General features: G+C 45.9%; 1 protein-coding gene across 2 annotated transcripts in view; it reads right to left on the bottom strand.

Annotated features, from left to right (window-relative positions):
• Positions 1 to 310: 310 nt before the first annotated feature.
• Positions 311 to 20,103, bottom strand: part of ephb3b (eph receptor B3b) — a 57,068-nt gene continuing 37,275 nt past the window's right edge. Inside the window, exons 5-16 of one of the 2 annotated variants that reach the window (XM_084548486.1) lie at positions 19,207 to 19,542; positions 16,461 to 16,585; positions 15,771 to 15,933; positions 15,381 to 15,489; positions 13,797 to 13,849; positions 12,931 to 13,065; positions 10,711 to 10,958; positions 9,879 to 10,094; positions 8,965 to 9,114; positions 8,021 to 8,220; positions 4,666 to 4,821; positions 311 to 2,703 (exon numbers count right to left, since the gene is read on the bottom strand). In XM_084548486.1, coding sequence (XP_084404612.1) covers positions 2,595 to 2,703; positions 4,666 to 4,821; positions 8,021 to 8,220; positions 8,965 to 9,114; positions 9,879 to 10,094; positions 10,711 to 10,958; positions 12,931 to 13,065; positions 13,797 to 13,849; positions 15,381 to 15,489; positions 15,771 to 15,933; positions 16,461 to 16,585; positions 19,207 to 19,542 — 2,000 coding nt within the window. In that variant the 3' untranslated portion in view covers positions 311 to 2,594. The remainder of the gene's footprint in view (positions 2,704 to 4,665; positions 4,822 to 8,020; positions 8,221 to 8,964; positions 9,115 to 9,878; positions 10,095 to 10,710; positions 10,959 to 12,930; positions 13,066 to 13,796; positions 13,850 to 15,380; positions 15,490 to 15,770; positions 15,934 to 16,460; positions 16,586 to 19,206; positions 19,543 to 20,103) is intronic. The other variant, XM_084548487.1, reaches the window with a different exon arrangement.

Raw genomic sequence — 20,103 nt, 5'->3', positions numbered from 1 at the left:
GGAGGAGGGGGCTGCAGATTTTGGCTGTCTGGTGATCCCGTACTGTACTAATCATGCAGCAGCCTGCACCGAGACAGGATGATTGCAGGCCAGACAGGAAATGAAAAGAGATAATGGTAGGTCAGCCTGCCCTATATCGTTGCTGGGTGCATGATCATACCCTCGCAGTGCCTGATTGGCTGCTGCATTAATCAACCTAACCGGAAGAGACCAATAGGTTTCCCTTCTGACAGCTCTGGATATTCTGATGAGTAGGTTTGCATGGAAGCAAACTGCAGGCCCTGTAGTGGAGCTCCGTCTATGGGGCGACTTAAATATCTGGCAGGTGGGGTGGTGGACTAGTTAGGCACAAAATCATCTCTGCACCTTCTACCTAATCACCTCTTAACAGTTCTGCAAAACAATGGCCGGACTACATCTGAGTGGTTTGCAGTGGAGTTGACAATAATGTGCCTGGAAGACGATTAGTAACAGCTCAGTGCTTCACAAACACTCTTTATGTCGACGATGGATCAGGGGAAGTGTAATATCTAGCTCCGATGGAACACACAAACACAAATTAACACTCAGACAACAATGCACGCAGAGCGATCGGGTGGCGCGCCACGCCGGCGGCCTAACCACGGGCGGCGTCCGTCTCTTCCCGCTCTTCCACCACCGGCTCCTCGCTTCTTCTCTCGGCTTCGCCCCGCTCCCCGTTCGCTTCCTTCCCGAATCAAACATTTCACAAAAACACTTTCCATTTTGTCAAAAACACCATTTTTTTTTCTTTTGTTATTTATCTTATTTTTTGTTACAAAACATGTACAGGCTGTTTAGAACAACAACAAAAATACAATATCCAATTTTATATGCAATTTCTTTTTGTTTAATAATCATCAATTCATTAGTTGAATCCTCTCGGAGTTTCTCTTCCTTATGATTGTTCGAAGTCCACTGTTCAAAAAGAAAAAAAAAAAAAAGGCCTATATTCCATCCGGGTGTTGGTGGGAGGGGGTGTGTGGGTTGACGGGCGAGGTACAAATAAATACAGAGGGCAGGATGTCAAGAAATTAAAACAAGGATTTTGATTATTTCTAAATAGTAAGTAGAAATTAAGGTGTCCATCATGGTTTCTCTCAGTTTCTGCAAGTTATATATATATTTATATATATATAATTACATATATATATAAATATATATATATGTATATGTCCAAAGTTCATTTTTTGGGTTCAATAAAAAATAATGTTTAACAGTTGTCCACAGAATATAGCGTAGTTGTTTCAGATATATTTGCTCCTTATCACAGTTCACTTCATGCGTTAATTCTCCATGGTGGCAAATAGCGGAAGCTGTATTGTACAGTATACTCGTGTGCAACTCGACACTCTTGCACACATCCAGACGCACTTAAATCGCACATACACGCGCACACGCTCATACGAAAAAAAAAAAAAGAGAGAAAAGAAAAATGCACACAAAAGGCCAAGGGGTCTTTCTATAAGTGTCGCCACAGTCCTCGTCTCCCCATAATCACGCGAAGTGTCCAGCACGGGGGGTTGGGGGGAAGTGGGGTGGGTTGGAGGGGGGGGTACTTCAGTTTGACCGGCCATTTTGAAACCACAAATCTCTCAAAAGTATGTAAGAATGCCAAAAAAAATCAAAAAATGTAGCGTGGACAAACAAAAAAAATATATAATAATAATAAAAAGAAAATGCCTAAAAACACAGTTGATGAGCAGGTGTTCCTGATCTGTGGAACTATCCTGAGTCACTTCAGGTCTGGGTGAAGAGGTCGTCTGGTGACCTCTTGGGAACGGAGCAGCCGAAACAAGTGTCGAAAAATGCGGCTGCCTTCCTTTAACCTTTCCCGACCTCTGTCATCCTCTCGAACTTTGACCCGAGCCCATCGTAGTTCCTCCGCCGCCTCGCCCTTCTTCGCCAAGTGCCCTTTTAGATAACACACCTTCAATATGAAGATGGAGAACAACACACGTGCACAATAAAAGCAACTGCTGTCAGGGGAAAGAACTGTCCTCTACCTCCTGTAGTCTCAAACACGTCTCCTTTTTTTTTTTTTTTTTTATGCGTGTTCACTTTTTTCGATGCCGGGGTGTTCGTTCTTTTCCGCGGATTACATCCAGAAGAGCTGGACTGAGGGGGGGTCAAACGGATGGGCTCCTGGGAGTCAGAGCGTGACATTTCAGTTACAGGGCCGAGGCCGACCTCGCTGAAACGCTCATGCATGCAAACATCAACCCACTCCAGAGCTGGTGAGAGGCACGCATGGGGTAGACGGGCGGGGAGTGGGGGGGTTAAAACTCTTTCTCCCCTTTCAAAAAACACACAAATTCTTGGATGGATAAAGAAACAATGACAACTAACAAAAAAAAAAAAAAAAAAAAAGCAGGAGCGGGAAATGTAAGTGGTAATGAAATAAAGGAAAAAAAAAAATATTCAGAGGCACTGCAAGCCAGTTCCGTAGTGTCTAATTGGCAGAGATGGGTCAGGCAGCTAGGGTTTTCCAATGGCCCTCTCTGGCACAGTTTCTCCCCCCTTTTTATCCAGTCTGGCTGTCCTTCAAATGCATCTGTCCGCGTGTCCCCCGTCGCTCACACCTGGACAGGAAGTGTTTGGTTCATCTGTAGTCTCATGTCCTGAATGCTACCGAGAATCTTCTTCTGATGGCCCGCCAGCGTCACCCCTATCCGCAGCAAGTCCCTGAGGAGCGAGAAGAGAGAAGAAAATAAGAACAGGCGAACATCTCTTGCCCCAAGTTGAAGTGCGGCTTTCACTTTTCACTGCAAGTGGACACACACACACACGCACACTCTACCAGGTGGGAACAGGGACAGGCGTCACCTTGGCAATCACCCATAAAATGGCTTCCTGAGAGCGTGTTAACAAAGCGGGGGGACGTTCATCCAGCTATGGCGAGTGTTAGTTTTAATACGGCATACTTCTGTAACCGGGCAGGTGGGCAAGACACCGGGAGTCAAAAGGCCATAATAATAGTTAATGATTAAAGAGCAAACGTAGCTACTGTTTGACAGATGGCGGACTTCGCAGGGCCCACAGCAGCCTGTCACTTAGCTCGAAAAAACAGGGACGCAAAAAGATTCTTTTTATTTTTTCTTTGAAATATGATACAGATTACTCAGTTAGCAGCTTGTCATTCATGCTTAGGAATGGTCTGCGTGACGGTAAATCAGCTTTAAGTTGCTCGCTGTTGCAAATACTTCTTCAGTGCTTAAAAATATCCCTCGGAAAATTAAAAGAAAAACGACAGCAAAGACTGGAAAGTGTAAATTAGTCCTTCAGCCAAGGGGCACTGTTCAGCCAGGGAAACTGTTGACACACAGTTGACATTACTTCAGTCTTTCAAAGCGGCCTGGGAGAGCGCACCTGCTTCGGCCGTCATTAGTCAGACGCCGTAATCTAATCGGCGTGGCCATGTTGGTTTAACACTGTACGGTAATATCACGAGAACCGCTCTTTTCCGCCCGCCTGTTTGATTTCCCCAGTCGATAGCCGAGGGGAGAGCGGACGTCGTCTGGGGCGGCGATTAGCTGTCTGCGTCCTCTCCCCTCACTCGCACACAAAACAGCGCTTGATCTAATATCGCACGCAGGCACCGTGCACACTCGGCTTGCCTCGATGACTTTGGGGCTCGAGAACAAAGGTGCGCGCGCGTATCTGTGTCCTCTCCCAAAACAAATCTGGGTTTATCAGCGCAACTTTGCATGAATAAATAGTGTATTTTTATTTTTCCCGTACTTTGCCATCCCAATCAGAACAGCGATGGAGGATGAAATGATAATAAATGGGCGCCATTAGACGAATTACTGGCCATTAAGGGCAACAGAGAGCCACAGTACGCCACACCTGTCAGCCTAGGCAAATTGAAACAAATTACCCCCACCTCCATTGCCTATTACGCCGCTAATGAGAATGATTTATGTATCATTATCATCCTAATTCATTTATTTGATCATCATTGGCCTCTAATTTCCACGACTTCCATTTCATCATTTCCTGTTTGCAAACGCGGCGACGGCCTGGTGAGTCAGATGAAACCAGCGGCGAGAGCTATGCTAACAAATGCTACCGTGTCGTGAAATTGGATTACCGTTGATTTTGTTGATCTGATTGCTTGGCTTCGGAAGCAGGTGATTGTATAGTACCCCCTTCTTGATTGCATAATCCTATCCATTCTACCAGCAAACGCATCTCGATTGGCCAATTACATACCAAATTATAGGAAAAGAAGATTTTGTGGAGGTTTTTTTCTCCTTCCTAATCTCCTTTTTAAAAACTAGTGTTCTTTATTCGGTACGCCAGCATAAATATTGGAAAACACAACATTAAAAGGTACGACATGGTATGTCTTGAAGGCATACTTTATCCTCATAGCACAACAAATGCATTTTCACTGGAATGTCAGCTTAATGTACCGATATGGCAAAATGTCCTGTTTAGTTATTTATTTATTTATTTTTAATGCTCTGCGTCTGTTGTTCATTTCATATCCGAGTCTACTCAGAGCCCACTTTCCCACATCTTATCTCCTTTAATTTAGCCACAGGACTATTTTTATTCCCTCAAGGTCAACGTGTGTGAGCACTAATTTGACTCTCAAACTCAGCCCAGTCAATCACTTTAGGCCTGATTAGCTCCACTCACTCTGCTGTCATCTGGGCCACCAGGTCAAAGGAAGCAAATCCGGCATTGACGAAGTTGTCACGGTAGCGGCTCATCTTGATGGCATCCAGCCAGTCCCCCACAGTGGTGAAAGTGGTATAGTCTGGCACACAGCGGTCAAGCAATGGCTGGGAAACCCTGAATTGGGGGGAGGGGGAGGGAGGAGAGAGAGAAAAGGGGAAACACAGGGAAGAGAGAGAGAGAGAGAGAGGGTTAAGGTCGTCACTCTACCGCCTCTACCGGCCAGCCTCACAACCCCCGGACACCTCCTGCTGACCACCACCTCTCCATCTCTCTGCGTCTCTTCCTCTTTTCTCCCCCTCTCCCCTCCTCCGTGTGTAAGGAGCTGTGTGCGGGAGGGAGTGTGTTGGACGTGAAGGTTGGGCGGGGTTGGCGGTTTTGTGACAGGGGGAGAGACTGGATGGAGGCTTGGATGGTGGATGTTAGCGCTGTAGCTGGTGGGGCGAGGTGTTGTATGTAAAGCACAATTCAAATCTAGCCCTGAATATTGACCAACCACATTCACAAGGACTAAACAGATCCAGTAAACTAAAATCACACACTACACTAGGTACAACACTGCAGCTTAGCCTGGAAACTAGTCTGAAATTCCATAATCCACATATAATTTTCGGTTCTGGTTCTAATAGGTTGTATTTTGCATTTAGAGATATTTTTCTCTGTATGGCTGAAGCACGCCCCATAATGAAATCCAAATGCTATGTTACCAGACTCACATCCTGGTAGAAATTCATCACGGATTTTCTATCATGAACCCAAAAATCTGGATAGCTCTCTGCTCATATACTGGTTCTGGTTCTCCTTGTTTCAAAGAGTGTTGAATTGGGACTGACGATACTGAAAATGTTTTTTATTAAATCTTCTGCGTTGTACTAAGTTGCACTTTTAAAATCTGATCTGGGAAGATTAGATTCTCCGCAGTGTTGCTGGTCAGTCCAAATCAAATTTGGGCCGTCTGCAATGAATAGCTTAGTTGTTCCATTTACTACAAGTGCTGCTGGAGCCTTGATCTTTCTACTGTTTTCTCTTCCTCCTCCGTGCGCCTCGGTCGCGGGCGAAGTTGCGCCAGAAATACAGCTTTTTCTACAGCGCGCTGTATGAATAGCTTAGCCAGCGGGGTGTAAACCAAACACTTTTTTTTTCTGCACTCAAAGTTGGCTTGGCAAGAGGACGCATGCAACACAATCTCAAAAAGCTTGAAAGACATTCCTCATAAGAAGGGAAACATATCTGCGGAATGTAAACACCGATGCTTTGTGTGGTCGCACATTTGGAAATGCTGGGGGCTCACAAACCGACATGTGTTTGTCAGCGCTTTTCTGTTGGATATACACGTGTGTCTTCATGTGATCGTCCGTTGGTCTGTCTATGTCTGAACACGTGCATGCGTGTATTTTGAACGTTCCTGCTCACGCGTTGACGGGCCACAAAGCCCTATCCCCCCACAAAAAAAAATAAAAAATCTCCTAAGCTGATCAATTCCGTAGATAGAGAGGCCACCTTGGGAGTTTTAATAAAACTGCACAACAACTCAGAGTGAAGTAGAGCGGATGAACAAGAGGGGAGGCGGAGGTGGAGAGGATGGCGAGGAGCAGAGGGGAGGTGAAGGAGAAGAAACATACGAGGGAGCGGGCAAAGAGAAAGAGCACCACTGTCTCCCCTCCTCTCCTCTCCTCCCTGCTCTGCTCTGTTGATCCCTGTCATCCTTTTTGATGGCATTAGATTCATTAACAATTAGGAGAGGAATGGAGAGAGAAAGAGGGAGAAAAGAAAAAAGGCATGCAGGGGGGAGTTAATAACAGTGATACAGAGGCTCCATTGAGTGGTGTAGATGGAGTGATTTTTAATAAGGCCTGCGCTTCAGAGCCCGCGGCCTCAGGCTGTCGTTAACGCCAAACTCTGGCTTCTCTTAATGGAGTATTGTTAGCCCTCCTTCTCCAAAGTTGGCTTCAAACGGGTCCATGCTATTGCCGAGCACATGTGAGCCACAAGCAGAAACACAGCGGGGAAGCTGGATCGTTTTGTAAGCTAGTTAATAAGACTGTGACAAGCTGGGCCCTAAATTCATGGTGAATGCTTGGGACTGTCAGATACGCCTTTGATTGGACGCGGTTAATTACTGAAGTGTGTCTCTTTCTGTTTAGAGAATCAAGATTAGAAAGCTGAATATAGAAATGACTCATGACAACTGTGCTGGAAGCCTCTCGTCACCAAAGCTCCGCGCCGTGTTTCTCTTTACACGAAGCGCATCAGACAGCGTTAGCTAACCTCCAGCAGCCCTTCAGTGCCGACCGGTACGACTGCATCATCTCTCACCGCTCCCTTGTTAGGTTTGTCAGCAGGAGGCCACCTCTCTGCTGGCCCGTTTAAAATCTCGTTAGTGGCTAATTAAAAGGCGCTCTTAACTTTTTTTTTTTTTTTTTTTTTTGTGCACTGCCTTAATCGAGCTAATTAACCGCAAGCTTAATCTTCTAAGAACGTCACTCCGGCGGCCAACCGAGACCCCGGTTTTCCCCATGAGCCCAACCCAGGATTGTCTGCGGCCCTCCCTCAAGGCTGAGAGACCCTGATGCAGGCACGGATAGGTAGGTCACCCCCCTCCTACTGCGCTCCAACTCTGCCACCTTCTATCCTTCAAACTCCTTCCAAGAAACAGGTTGAAAAAGAAAGACAGTTCAGCTAAATGTAGATGTGACATCATCGATCGCGCTCCCAGTCGGCGGAGGAGCACCTTTGAGGGCTGTATTGAGCGTTGGTAATTTGGATTTGCATAATGGCCCAGGCTGCATTTGTTAAAGCGAAAGAGTTGCACGGGCAGAAATCTGCACTTTATAGCGGTTAAGAGATTGTTACAGCTGAGTCAGAGTGACTCACAAGCACTGTGGCAACTTGGATAAGGAGTATTTGCACAGTGGAAAATATTATCACGGCGGATCTGGCCCAGGTGCAACTGAAATGGCTCGGCCTAACTGAAAAACACAAGTGACTTCATTCAATAAACTAATTCCCTGTTACTACTTTGTACCACAGGAGTCTGGCACGTCTGCTCCGACATGTGCCTTAAGAAAACCAGAAGGAATCTGAGAGAGGCTTCAGCGCTAATATGCATTATGCAATGACCATAATTAGACATTATTAATGTAACTAGTAAAACTTAACAAGGGGCCTCGGGGAAACAGCAAAAAACACCATCTTTAATTACCAGCTTCACAGAACATACACAAGAGAAAGCATTTGCTTGACGGGACTTTTATACTAATTTGGAAGTTAAAAAAGAAACACATAGCTTCTATATCATACTATGACTAAGACTTACCCGGACGACTGTGCGCTGTTGGTGACCACCTTGAGGCTTGCAGCGTTGCGAATGAGCTTATCCAGCGTGGCCACGATCTGGGCGAATTTGGGTCGAAGGTTCCTCTCTTTCACCCAGCAGTCCAGCATGAGCTGGTGTAAGGCTGTGGGGCAGTCCATGGGAGGGGGCAGTCGATAGTCCTGCTCCACAGCGTTTATCACCTGAGGAAGGACGGCAGAGGAATAACGATCACTCCTGATCACGAATACGGTGTAGAGGGCGGATGAACGACACAAGGAGAGAGATGGGTGGATGAAAAGCGCTAGTGAGGGAGGACAGAGGCTTTAAGTCGTATATAGAAATAATAGGTCCAGGGTGAGTGGTAGTTGTGGGTGGATATGTACGGAGAGAGAGAATGGCTTTCAGACGCGGATGGAAGAGGTTGTTGAAAACAATATGAATATAAAGATTTACTGTACACCGATCAGGCATAACATTATGACCACCTTCCTAACATTGTATAAGTCTCCCTTGTGCCTCCAAAAACAGTTGTGACTCATACAGGATGTTGTTAGCGGGGGTCTTTGGGTCCTATGGGTTGAGGGGAGGGGCCTCTGTTGATCAGTTTGGGATCTAGTGAATTTGGAGGCCAGGTCAACACCTTGTGCTGTTTTTCACGTTTTTGTAAGTTGTCAGGCTGCATCCTGCTGGGGGTGGCTGCTGCCATCAAGTAGTGTCATTGCTATGGGGTGGGGGTGCCTGGTCTGGCCTAGCTGGGTGGTACATGTCTAAGCAACATCCACACGAATGCCAGCACCAAAAGTTTCCCAGCAGAACATTGCACCGTCACAAGATAGTCAAAGTTATTTGCTTCTCAGTGGTTTTAATGTTGTGGCTGATCAGTGTATATCAGTATACCACACTATGCAAAAAAGAAATAAATAAATAAAAAATTATCAACTTACATCTTGATTGCTCATGTCCCAGTACGGCCGCTCGCCATACGACATTACTTCCCACATGACGATGCCGTAGCTCCACACGTCACTGGCCGAGGTGAACTTCCTGTAAGCGATCGCCTCGGGAGCCGTCCAGCGAATGGGGATCTTCCCTCCCTGTGGATATGCGAATGAGTAGGTGAGCATGAAATACTGGAGGGATGGAGCACGAACACAGAGCCACACACATACAAGAGGGAGAGAGAGGGTGAGAAAAACAGTCTGAGGGAAAACGCTGATGCAGAACACATGGGTGCATGCTGCAGAATCACACACGCCGCGTGCACACAAGGTTAGTCACACATTAACAGAAAAATGGTATGTACGAACAAGTGAGGGTATAAGAACATTTCATGTGCTGCACGCTGTGTTTTTAACATCAATAAACCACCGTAATTTTAGAATACTTTTGTATAACCTGGAGACGAGGTGACTGGTATCTCGTACAGCGGTGTCTCTCAGTGTAAAGACCAATCAACACCTTTGCTTTCTGGCACCAGACTTATCATTCCTGATGCTTCCTTATTACTCTGGGTGTTTTCTGCATATTATTTTTTTACTGGATGGAGGAAGTCCACATTGGGAACACATTTTTAATCAAACCATATAACAGGTCTTTTTAATATGAAGCTTAACTTCTTAAGTTTTCTTGTAATAACATGCGAGAATATAAGCCAGAGTCAATACACCGCATACATTAGTTAATATGGTTTGTTTTTTTAACTTTTCTTAATTTATGCTTCTACCTGTCCCACAGTAGATCATTTATAAAAGGGGCTAAACTAGGGCGTGATGCATTGATGTTAAAATGTTGCAAGCAGCACCTTCACACATAAACACGGGTACAAAAACACAAATACAGGGAGCGTATGCAGACTCACCAGTGAACTGGTGTATGTGGGATCTGCAGGGTCATCTTCGAGGAAGCGAGATAGGCCGAAGTCAGACACCTTACACACCAGATTACTGTTCACCAAGATGTTACGGGCGGCCAAGTCTCTGTGAACGTAGTTCATGTCTGACAGGTACTTCATGCCTGCTGCGATGCCGCGCAGCATGCCAACCAGCTGGATCACCGTGAACTGCCCGTCATTGAGCTGCCAGAGGGAGAGGGGGAGAGAGAGAGAGAGAGAGAGAGAGAGAGAGTGAATGACAAGGACAAATTGGATTGTAGATCAAGGTTGCATGTTCAAAGAAATATACCATATCTTTGACTCTTATTTACCTTTCTTGTGCTATGTGTCTTTCTATTTCCTTCTATTTTCAATCTGTTTTACTTTCTTTGCACATGCCGTCTCACCCACATCTTTCATATCACACTGTAATGTCTTTCTCTTTTCTACCAGCTCATCCCCCATTTCTCCCTTCTCTATATCTCCTTGTATATTACTCCCTTTTCTCTGGCAGACAATGTCTGATTTGACTTTGAGGCAGAGATTCATTGGAGACTGAACTCTTTTTAAATGTCACCCACTGCCTGAATACAGCATTTGTCAGATATCCGTTGTGGGCTCTGCAGCTGAGCTTAAGGAGACCTTTTAAAGCTCTAAAGAAAAGTGAGATAACTAAAGAGAAAGATCAAGCAGATTTGATTGGGCTTATTTGCTGGGTGGCGTTGCACGACTGATTAAATCACAGATACATGTTAAATAAGGACTAGCTAATATTGGCTATTCGGTGCATGATATGTTTGTGCCTTTTTTTCCCCCTCACCCTTAGAAAAGAGTCCAGTGCCCCATTCTCCATGAACTCCGTCACAATCATCACCGGCCGACTCTTGGTGACCACGCCTTCCAGACGGATAATGTTGGGGTGGTCGAACTGGCCCATGATGGATGCCTCAGACAGGAAGTCTCGCCTCTGCCGGTCAGTGTAGCCCACCTTGAGAGTCTTGATGGCTACGATGATCTCCCGGCGGCCAGGCAGCTTGAGGCGACCGCGGCACACCTCCCCAAACTCTCCTGCGAGAGCCCAGGTGAGACAGCCAGAAAAACAGGAAGAGAAGAGATGGGAGGACAGAGAGAGAGAGAGAGAGAAAGAGGGAGGGAAGAGAGGCACAATGGAAGAGTGAAGGAGAGTGGGGGAAAAGACGGGAGAGGGACAGTTAACTGGTTAGAACCAAGGAGCCAGGGAAGGGTAGCATGAGGGGCAGGACAAGGGAACTGCAAGAAAAGCCAGGACTCATGGCCAGTCTTAATGGATGGTGGTGGTAGGGGAGCATACAGTGAATTTGGACGGTTAAGCTACAGATTAAATGAAACTTGAGGTGAGTGAGAGGCATGGTGGTGGAGCGTGAACAAATGTAGGAGTGAAATGATCAAATGCTCAAATAAAATTGGGTAAAGCAGGGCAAAAGGGTAAGTGAAGCTGAGGGGGGGTATAGGAAGAAGGGGTGAAGGTTGGGATGGGAGCGGGGGGGGGGGGCGGTGCTAAGCTTCAGAAGAGCTGGAGAAGTGGGTAGAGGAGGAGGAGATGGGTGGAGACAGAAGCTTGGGGGTTTTGGGAGTTGTGGATGTTTTACGTTTAGAGTCTACACCAAGCGTGTGCAAGAAAAATTAGGCGATGAGAGGGATGTGTGGCAACGTGGGTGCAAAGGTGACAAAGGTGGGGGAGGTCAGGTGAGAAGGGGCAAAGGATGGAGGGATGGATGGATGGATGGATTGAGGAAGGGGTAAAGGAGAGCAGGGGGACAGGGAAGACAGGGGTTGAGGGTTTGTCACTTTAAAGGTGAATGCCGGGAAGCGACGGGTTTCAAGTAGTAGCCTCAGCAGCAGAAGAGCTGTCGTAGTAGTAGTAGTAGCAGTAGTAATGGTAGTAGCAGAAGCAGTAGTAGGGGTTTCCCATCTCTGCCATTGTAACGTCCTCCATTTTGGCTCAGATACATTATGCTAACAAACTCACACGGAACAGTCCTGCAGCTTTTAAGCAAAGAAATTACTTTCAAATGTATCAAGTACATAAAATACTTCACTGTCCACGACAACATTTTGGGGAGGGTTTCTAAAATAATAATAAAAAAAAAAGGAATGCAACCACATAGTGGGGGAGGTGTAAGTACTAGGAAGAGGTGTCAAATGGTGATAGTGATCCAGAAAAGGCCCTCTTTTTGATTAAGAGGTTCAAGGGATACTAAAACTCAGGGGGAAGCCAATCCTGGACGAGAAACAATTTACATCCCATCAAGACAGACTGAATATTTTCGGGGAGAGCAGTAGATAAAATTGTTAAATTGTTTTGTGTAACCCAAGGTTGACAGGTTAACAGTCTGTTTGACTACACCCTTCAGAACAAAAATGAGAGGAGGCACAAGTGCTGCAATTTAAGACCTTGAAACTGGAAAAACTACTACTAAATAATTAGAGTTACAGTATATGTTCAGAGTATACATCTGTACAATAGGTACAGAAAAAGTCTCACACACATGCACTCAGGCAGGGTTAAAATCTCCCTTTAAAAAGTAAATCCCGTCTTCACGGGGCTATTGTCTTGCATTGTCCAAAATCTGGTTTGATTAGATTCCAGAAGATTTTTGGTAGGAAACGCTGTGTCATACTTAAACTGAATCACACACTGCATTGCTCTCGTTCCAGAATTGGGCTCCATTTTTTTTTCAGGACACGGGTGAAATGATAATCCACCATACAAAAGGTATTACAGTTACTCTAAATGGCATGGTAAACATAAGGGTGCTAGGACTGTGAGTCACGCTAACTGAAAGAGGACACGGCTATTAATGCTTTAAACACAGGAGAGTGCTGGAGACTGAAAAATAAAAGGGTTCCTAAGAGGTGACAAGTGTGGTAGGGGAGGGAGCAAGAAGAGGGCTAGCGATGAATTGAGTGAAAGTACCGCTTGGTGTGAAGTCCTCTAATGGTATGGCCTGGAGGTGACTAGCAGTCTTCCCCCTGTAGCTCAGGAGCTTTGGTGGGTTACCTGCGCCAATGACCTCCTCGATCTTCACGCAGGACACGTCGATCTCCTTGGCAAACTCGCGCACTGCCTCGTTGGGGTCCTCATAGGTGAAGGGGTCAATGTAGACCTTCATTCCCGGCGTTACTATTGGGGATTCAGTGGCAAGAACGGGAAAGTGAATCTATGTTGCTAAGCAAAATTTGAAGAATAGATATACTATGAAACACTGTGAAAACATATATTTTTTTAACAAGTATCCAAGTATATAGTATACACCGATCAAGCATAACATTATGACCACCTTCCTAATATTGTCTAGTTCTAGTTCTCTTGAAAACAGTTCTGACTCAGCTGTTAGTGGGGGCCTTCGGGTCCTATAGGTTGAGGGGAGGGGCCTCTGTGAATCATCCCACAGATACTTGATCAGTTTGGGATCTGGCGAATTTGGAGGCCAGGTCAACACCTTGTGCTGTTTTTCATGTTTTTTTTTAGTTATTCCTAAATAGTTTTTGTGTGTGTGCCTGTGTCAGGCTGCATCCAGGTGGGGATGGCTGCTGCCATCAAGGAGTTTCACTGCTATGGGGTGGGAGGTGCCTAGTCTGGCCTAGGTGGGTGGTACGTGTCTAAGTAACATCCAGATCCAAAAGTTTCCCAGCAGAACATTGCATTACTTTTCCTGCTTTAATGTTGTGGCTGATCGGTGTATATCAAAGTAATAAATTACTTTATTACTGTTACAAGTAGGTCAATCCATTTCATGTTATGGGAGCTATTCTTCACTGGCCACTGTTGCCCAGTCATTCTTACATTAAAGTACAGAAATATATCCGTTTGAATGTGGAGCAAAAGCAAAAAAAAAGAAAGGGGATCTTAGCAAAGAGACTTACTGTACTGCTGCAGTTTCTCTGTGTACTCCGACTCTGAACCATTTCTCTGCTTTCTGTCGAGAGAAATGACAACACAAACTAAGACTCGCGGACTCCACACAGCCGGGCACAAGCACGAGAGACGAACAAAAGCACAAAGGACAAAAATAGATCCTTAATGGTTGTAGCATGAGATGCTGTCGCACACTATGATGTGGCTGGGCGAAGATGTTTAGTCTTTTTTGCTGCGGGGTACAAAAGATGCACTGACAAAGATTATATCAGTGTCTACTGGTGAAATGATTCATACTTGTAACGCAAGTCTAAACACAAGGATAGCATACCATTGTCTGAAGCTGCGAGTGAATGCCACTCCCGGTACCCTCAAAGCGAGTAGCCGAGCTGAAAGCAGTGAGCTCAGCTGTCTCGCCTTCCTCGCCCTACAGACATCAAACTGTTCATTTCAATTCAGTCTGAATCTTATTATTTTCCTTGTGGAATCTTGGTCGCTTGCTGTCATTATTTCTTTTTTTTTATTAATTTATCGACTCTATTTTTTTATCTTTTGCCTGTGTTTCTCAGTTTCTACATGTTCACCTTCCTGCATACAGTCCCACGCTATAGCAGGGGCAGGTGTGGGAAGCGCAGATAGGGGACTGGTTGTTGAAATTACATGTTAATGTGCTGCCTTTGTTGTCTAACCAGCAACCAGGGCATAAATACCCGATGGTGATTTGCATCTTATTTCAAATTCTAATTTTGTTCTGGTATATGCCGAAGCTCTGCGTTTTGTATTATCGCTATTTTTCTCCTTCTTCTGTGGCAGTCGGAGCGGCGGTTAAGCCAAGACCCTGAGAGAGACACAGTGTAGCGGTGTGAAAATAGAAGAGAGCAAAGAGGCAGGAGGGAGACGGCGAGGAGGGGGGGGATCCAGGGAGATTATTATTCAGTCTAGCGTGACCGATGCCCACGCTTGTCAGCCGCTGCCTGAACTGGCTTGTGGAGGGGACTCAGTGGGCGCCAGTCGGCAGTGGGTGCCAAACTTTTACACGTATATACACTGCATTTGCTGCCTGACAAATGAGCGCTATAAGGATAAACGAGTGTGGTTAGACCCAGCTGATGCGGTGTCAGACTTTTTGAAAGGTATGAGCGGCCCCTCACGTCTTCGTAGTCAATTGCGCCGAGCGGACAGGGGCACATCTGGGTTCTTTGTGTTCGGGCAGCCGCACAGTTGATTGTGAGTGCTGGGCCATGAGGGCAGGCCTATCAGGCCCAACAGCTGCTCCACCATGCTGTGTCCAGTGAGCAAAATAGCATTTTGGCCAAAGCTGTTTACTATTCAGAGATTCAGAAGGCTAATCTAGCATTCAGTGGCCTCACAGGTGGTGCGGCAATCCGCAGAGACTCTACTAGGGCGGTTTGGAGGACGAGCAAACAAAGTTGACATTTGAAGCTATCTCCTTTTTTTTTTTTCTCGACTTGAAGGAAAAAATATTTTGCAGAAATGTTGGTAAGTCCTTGCCGTTTGAACATATCGTATAGAAGTCTTTTTGCCGTGCTCTTATCTACGGTTTACTTATATCGCAGGGGATATATTCTGACCTGAGGCAGACGATAGCGATGACCACGACTGCGATGATGAAGACCAAAGTGGCTGTGGCTGATCCAACGATGAGTGGCAGCTGCTCCTGCCATGACTTTGGAGGGTCAGCTGTAGTGGTCAAAGAAAGATAGCGATTACTTAGAGAACTTTTTTTATTAATCAAAATGGGACTAATAAAAGCATTTAGAAAGAGTGCAACTTGACTACAGTACAAGGCAGTGAAAGAAAGAGATTGACTAATAGGCACACTGGCTTTGAATTATGTATGCTTTTGAGTTTCTATTAAGCACACAAGCTTAGGCATAGCACTACTATAGAGGTGCTGCAGCTTAGCCACAGACATCCCAAGACGTCTTTAGTATAATGAAGTAGGTATGGGAGTGACATACTTTGCAGGTTGGTGCTGAAGTCAGCTGGGCTGCTGTAACGGCCGTAACCAGCCACCGTTCGGGCGCGGACCTGCACCACGTAAGGCGTGCCAGTCTTGAGACCTTCGATGCGGGCGTTGCTGCGTTGGGCAGTCATGGTATGGGCGATGGCCTCCCCCTGATCCTGCACACACAAAGAGAGTGAAGAAGACATTACCAAATGGCAGCCTACCAATCTAACCATGCAAAACAGATAAAAAAATATATATATATAACATATGTAGATGAGAAAGTCACATGGACAGAAACAAAGTGTAGCATGGTGTGTTAATCTGACAGGAGAAGATGTACTATGGGTGCTTTTGTTATTTCCCCCTGAGGCAAATCCAGTCAAAACTCCCTGGGCCCTTAGAAAATACAGAAAGTTTCTAATGCATGGATTGAGCTAGGACGGGTGGGGTAATCAGAAAAGGACAGCGTATAATAGCAACATGGAAAAGAGAGAAAGGGAAGAAGGGACAGAAGGATGGAAAGAGGAAAATGAGTAGAGGAAGATGATTACACGAGAATGGAAATGACTTGCCTCACAGCAACCATGTGTTTATCAGCAGAAGCATTGTTTCCCACGTTTACAGAAACACAGATGACACAGAGACCATGCTAGTCAGAAATTGGATTGAATTAGAGGCCGTCACTTACATTGACGCTTACCTTCTCATGGTACTTAATCTCATAATCCAGAATGATTCCGTTGGGTTTCTCCGGAGGCAGCCAGGACAGGCTCATGGTGCTCGCTGTGGCCGCCATCAGGTGAACCGTGGGCACTGCGGACGGCGCTACACAGGGCAAAACAAATAAAGGAAAGTCCGCTTTATTTATCGTTTTCTGTGTTGTGTCTTTTGAAGTTCTGTGCCCTTTGTGTGTCCCCAGAAGCTCAAATACAAAGTCTTAGGCTGTGAGCTTTGTGAAAAGCTTTGGCCAGTAGTTAGTATGCAGAACCATTCCCCACTAATGCTCAAATTCTCCCTCCCACAGTCCCAGGAGAAGGAGAAGGGATGTCTAACTCTCCTGTGACAAGAGAGTCAAGCAGCAAAACTGATGGAAGCCTCTCGTACATGCAGTTTTCTGCGTCAGACACCGGCTGTAGGCAAGCTAAAGAACAAGTGTACACACAGAGACCTTTGACACATTAAACAGCTGGCTCAACTAATATCATCTGCATTGTGTTCTGAGCATCCGTGTGCTGTGCACATAGGAAAACGTGCACGCAATATACCGACTACATGCTTTATATAATGTGCACAAAAATATACATGCATGCATCGGTTTGTGGGCACACAATCAGAGCGTGTAACGCACTGGCACTCCACCCACTTGAGCGTTCCACACTTTGTTCAAATGTGCCTATTAACAGCCAAGTGTTGTCTGCCTCCCTGTCTCTCCTTCCTCTTTGTTTTTTTTTACGTTCAGGCTCTGTACCTCTGACTCACCCCCTTCTCTCAGTCTACTGCTTTTGTTTCGTAACCCATTGCTTCTCCGGCGATACCTTATTTTCAAAAAATAAAGTTTCTCGCTTTTCCCCCACACTCGCCAAATCACCCATTTCCATTTCCCCTTTAACAGTTCTCTTCAACTCTTCAAGTTTAATTTTTTTATTTTTCACCCCTACAGATCCGCTCTCCCAGTCTTGGGGGGCAGTTGTTTCGGAGCTGGTTTGTTAGTTGTCCGACCACTGTAAGTCGGATGTTTTGATGTGTCATTTTTCCAAACAGAAAAAAAGGAAAGTGGAAGATGAAGGCCAGCCGTGAACATGAGGAGAAGTGTTTAAATGTGAGGATACGCATATTTTTAGACACTGACAGGTCTGCATTTGCACATGAAAAGTGTTCCGAATAGTTAATGAAAGAGAGCTAAAAAGTACGGTATCTACAGCCACTCTGCACAACTGGCTGATTATGGCAAGGAGCGGGTGTGAACATCAGATCATCAGTTTCGGAATATTAGTCGATACAGGCAACCACCATCCAGTCAGTCCATGACTGACCTGAACATAAATCCTACTTCAGTGTCTTTGGCCTCCTCCACACCCAGCTCTAACGGTTTCTGTTAAAAGCTCTCACATCCTCAATTTAAACTCCTCTGATACTCCCCCTTGCATTTCCTTTCTCGTCCTGCTGCCTGTATGTGTGACCGGACAACTTTCAGCTTCTATCTCTTTCTTTGGTGCCTAAACCTCCCCTTCCTTGAGTCTCTCCATTCCCCCGCCACCTCTCCGTGTCTCTCTTTTTTTCCCCAGAAGACAATACTTCCTAGGCAGATCCCCTGGTTACTCCAGCCAAGGGATTAGGGGCCCTCCTCCGGGAGAAGACGTTGCAGTAACCATGGAGGTGGCCCCTGGGGCTTTTCACCGGCCCCGTATTTATTTTGGGTCTTAAAAGGTGAATGCGCATGCAGGAATGGTCTTGGGACTACACAAATGGATAATCTGATCACAGTTGATGCTCTCCTGCCCCACCCTTTCTCTTCACTGCTTTCTCTGCACCCAGCTGACCTCAGGCACCCAAGGGTGGACAGTGGTCCCTGTCAGCATGGTACCAGACCCCCATAAAACAATGAGGCTCTCACACGGGGCCCTTTGGGTCCTAGACCCACAAAGAGAAGGCATTTCATCTTTTGGTAGTAGGCACACAAGGCCACAGAGAGAAGAGAGAGATGATGGGGGAGGACCAACGGATAATCCTTGGTGAAGGCTGCCGAATGAGCAAATTTAACATAGCGGCTAAACACATCCAAGGGCCCTGGGAGATCCACAGTAAAGAGACCAGCCCACAGGAACAAAGGGGTAGAGTAAGCTCAACAGCTCTGAAATGTATTGAGGTCATTTAAGGTACACTGAACCGCCCCAGAAAATACCAAAAGCCAAAAGCAACTGCAAATGTGATATAGTCATATTCTAACATGAACCACAAATTATTTCAACATTTTAAATAAGAAACACATGCAATAACCTACCAATACTGCCCTCTTCAATATTTGATACACTATCTCGGCAGTGATTGCTACGTTGGCCTAGTTACTGCCGTTGCTGCAAGATGGAGGAGCGGTGGGTTGAAACCAGTGGGCAGCTAAAATGCTGAAGGTTCAACACTTTGAATACACACTGCCTCGCTATTGCTATTTGCAGCAGTGTTAGTACAGAGTAGCTGTGGGCGTGCGGAAAAAGGTCCCTTTCCAGGCTCATTCAGAAGAATATCTTCCTTCTCAGTCCCCGTTCAAAGCGAGAACATGTAACACACTCCTACATGCACACAAGAAATTGATCTCTACTTCTTATGCACAGATCGTATTCGCTGACATTCTTGGGCATCTTTGCCTTTGAAAGTACGCATTGCCCACAAGTTCCAGTATTGATCTTGGGCTACTTTGGTAGACAGGAGGCTGCAGGAGCTGTACCTACCGGCCTGATTTGTGGTGATGTTCACTGCAGAGAACTGAGGCGTGTAAGGGCTCTTGTTGGAAACGCCGTTGACCGCCTGGATCTCGAAGCTGTACTGCGTGTGGGCTTGCAGGTTCCGGACTGCCACGCGGCGCTGCGTCAGGCCCAGGTGGCGCGGCGAGATGTCCACGTTGTCGTCGCACCGTGAGCACATGCCCCGCTCAGGGAGGCACTTCTTACAGATGACGTTGTAGAAGGTGTCGTCGCGGCCGCCCATGTCACGCGGCTCGCTCCATTCCAGCACGAGCGAGGTTTCGTTCACAATGGAGATGACGCTGCGCGGGGATGATGGAACGGCTGAAAAAAAGGGAGGTAAAGTGTGGAGGCAATGAGGAAAATAGGTCTGGAAGTAGAATGAATTTAATCTCCATGCGAAATAGGAGTGAAAAAAAAAATGTTGGTCTTGGTGACAGCACAGAGACATCCTGACAATAGACAAAGAGTCATTTTGGAAAACAGAGTTTACATATCACTATGCACCCATACATTCATTATTCAATAGCTGTTATCAGCCCCCAATTCATGACCCAAGAATGTTCCATGTGTTGTAGTATTAGTACATTTCTCATGCATTAACTAGAACATTTTTTCTTCCACATAACAGGAGACAATCTCGGCAGCAAAAAAAAATAAAGAGGACAGGAGTTCAAATTTGAATTGCATGCTTATTTCCACTGTGCGCCTGTGTGTGTAAAGTGCTGGGGGGAATGAGCAAGACAAACTATTGGCAGAGCCTTGGCAATTCTTATCCAATTACCGGAGCCTTATCTCTCACTGCGCCGTGGGAGAATCAGCCTGCCACCCCAGCAACAGAAAAAATAAAAAATAAAAAAAAAAAGGATCTCGTTCTCGCTTCAC

Source organism: Chelon labrosus, assembly GCF_963514085.1.
Source record: "Chelon labrosus genome assembly, chromosome: 7".
Lineage (NCBI taxonomy): Eukaryota > Metazoa > Chordata > Actinopteri > Mugiliformes > Mugilidae > Chelon > Chelon labrosus.
This window is presented reverse-complemented; position numbering and strand designations above follow the sequence as displayed.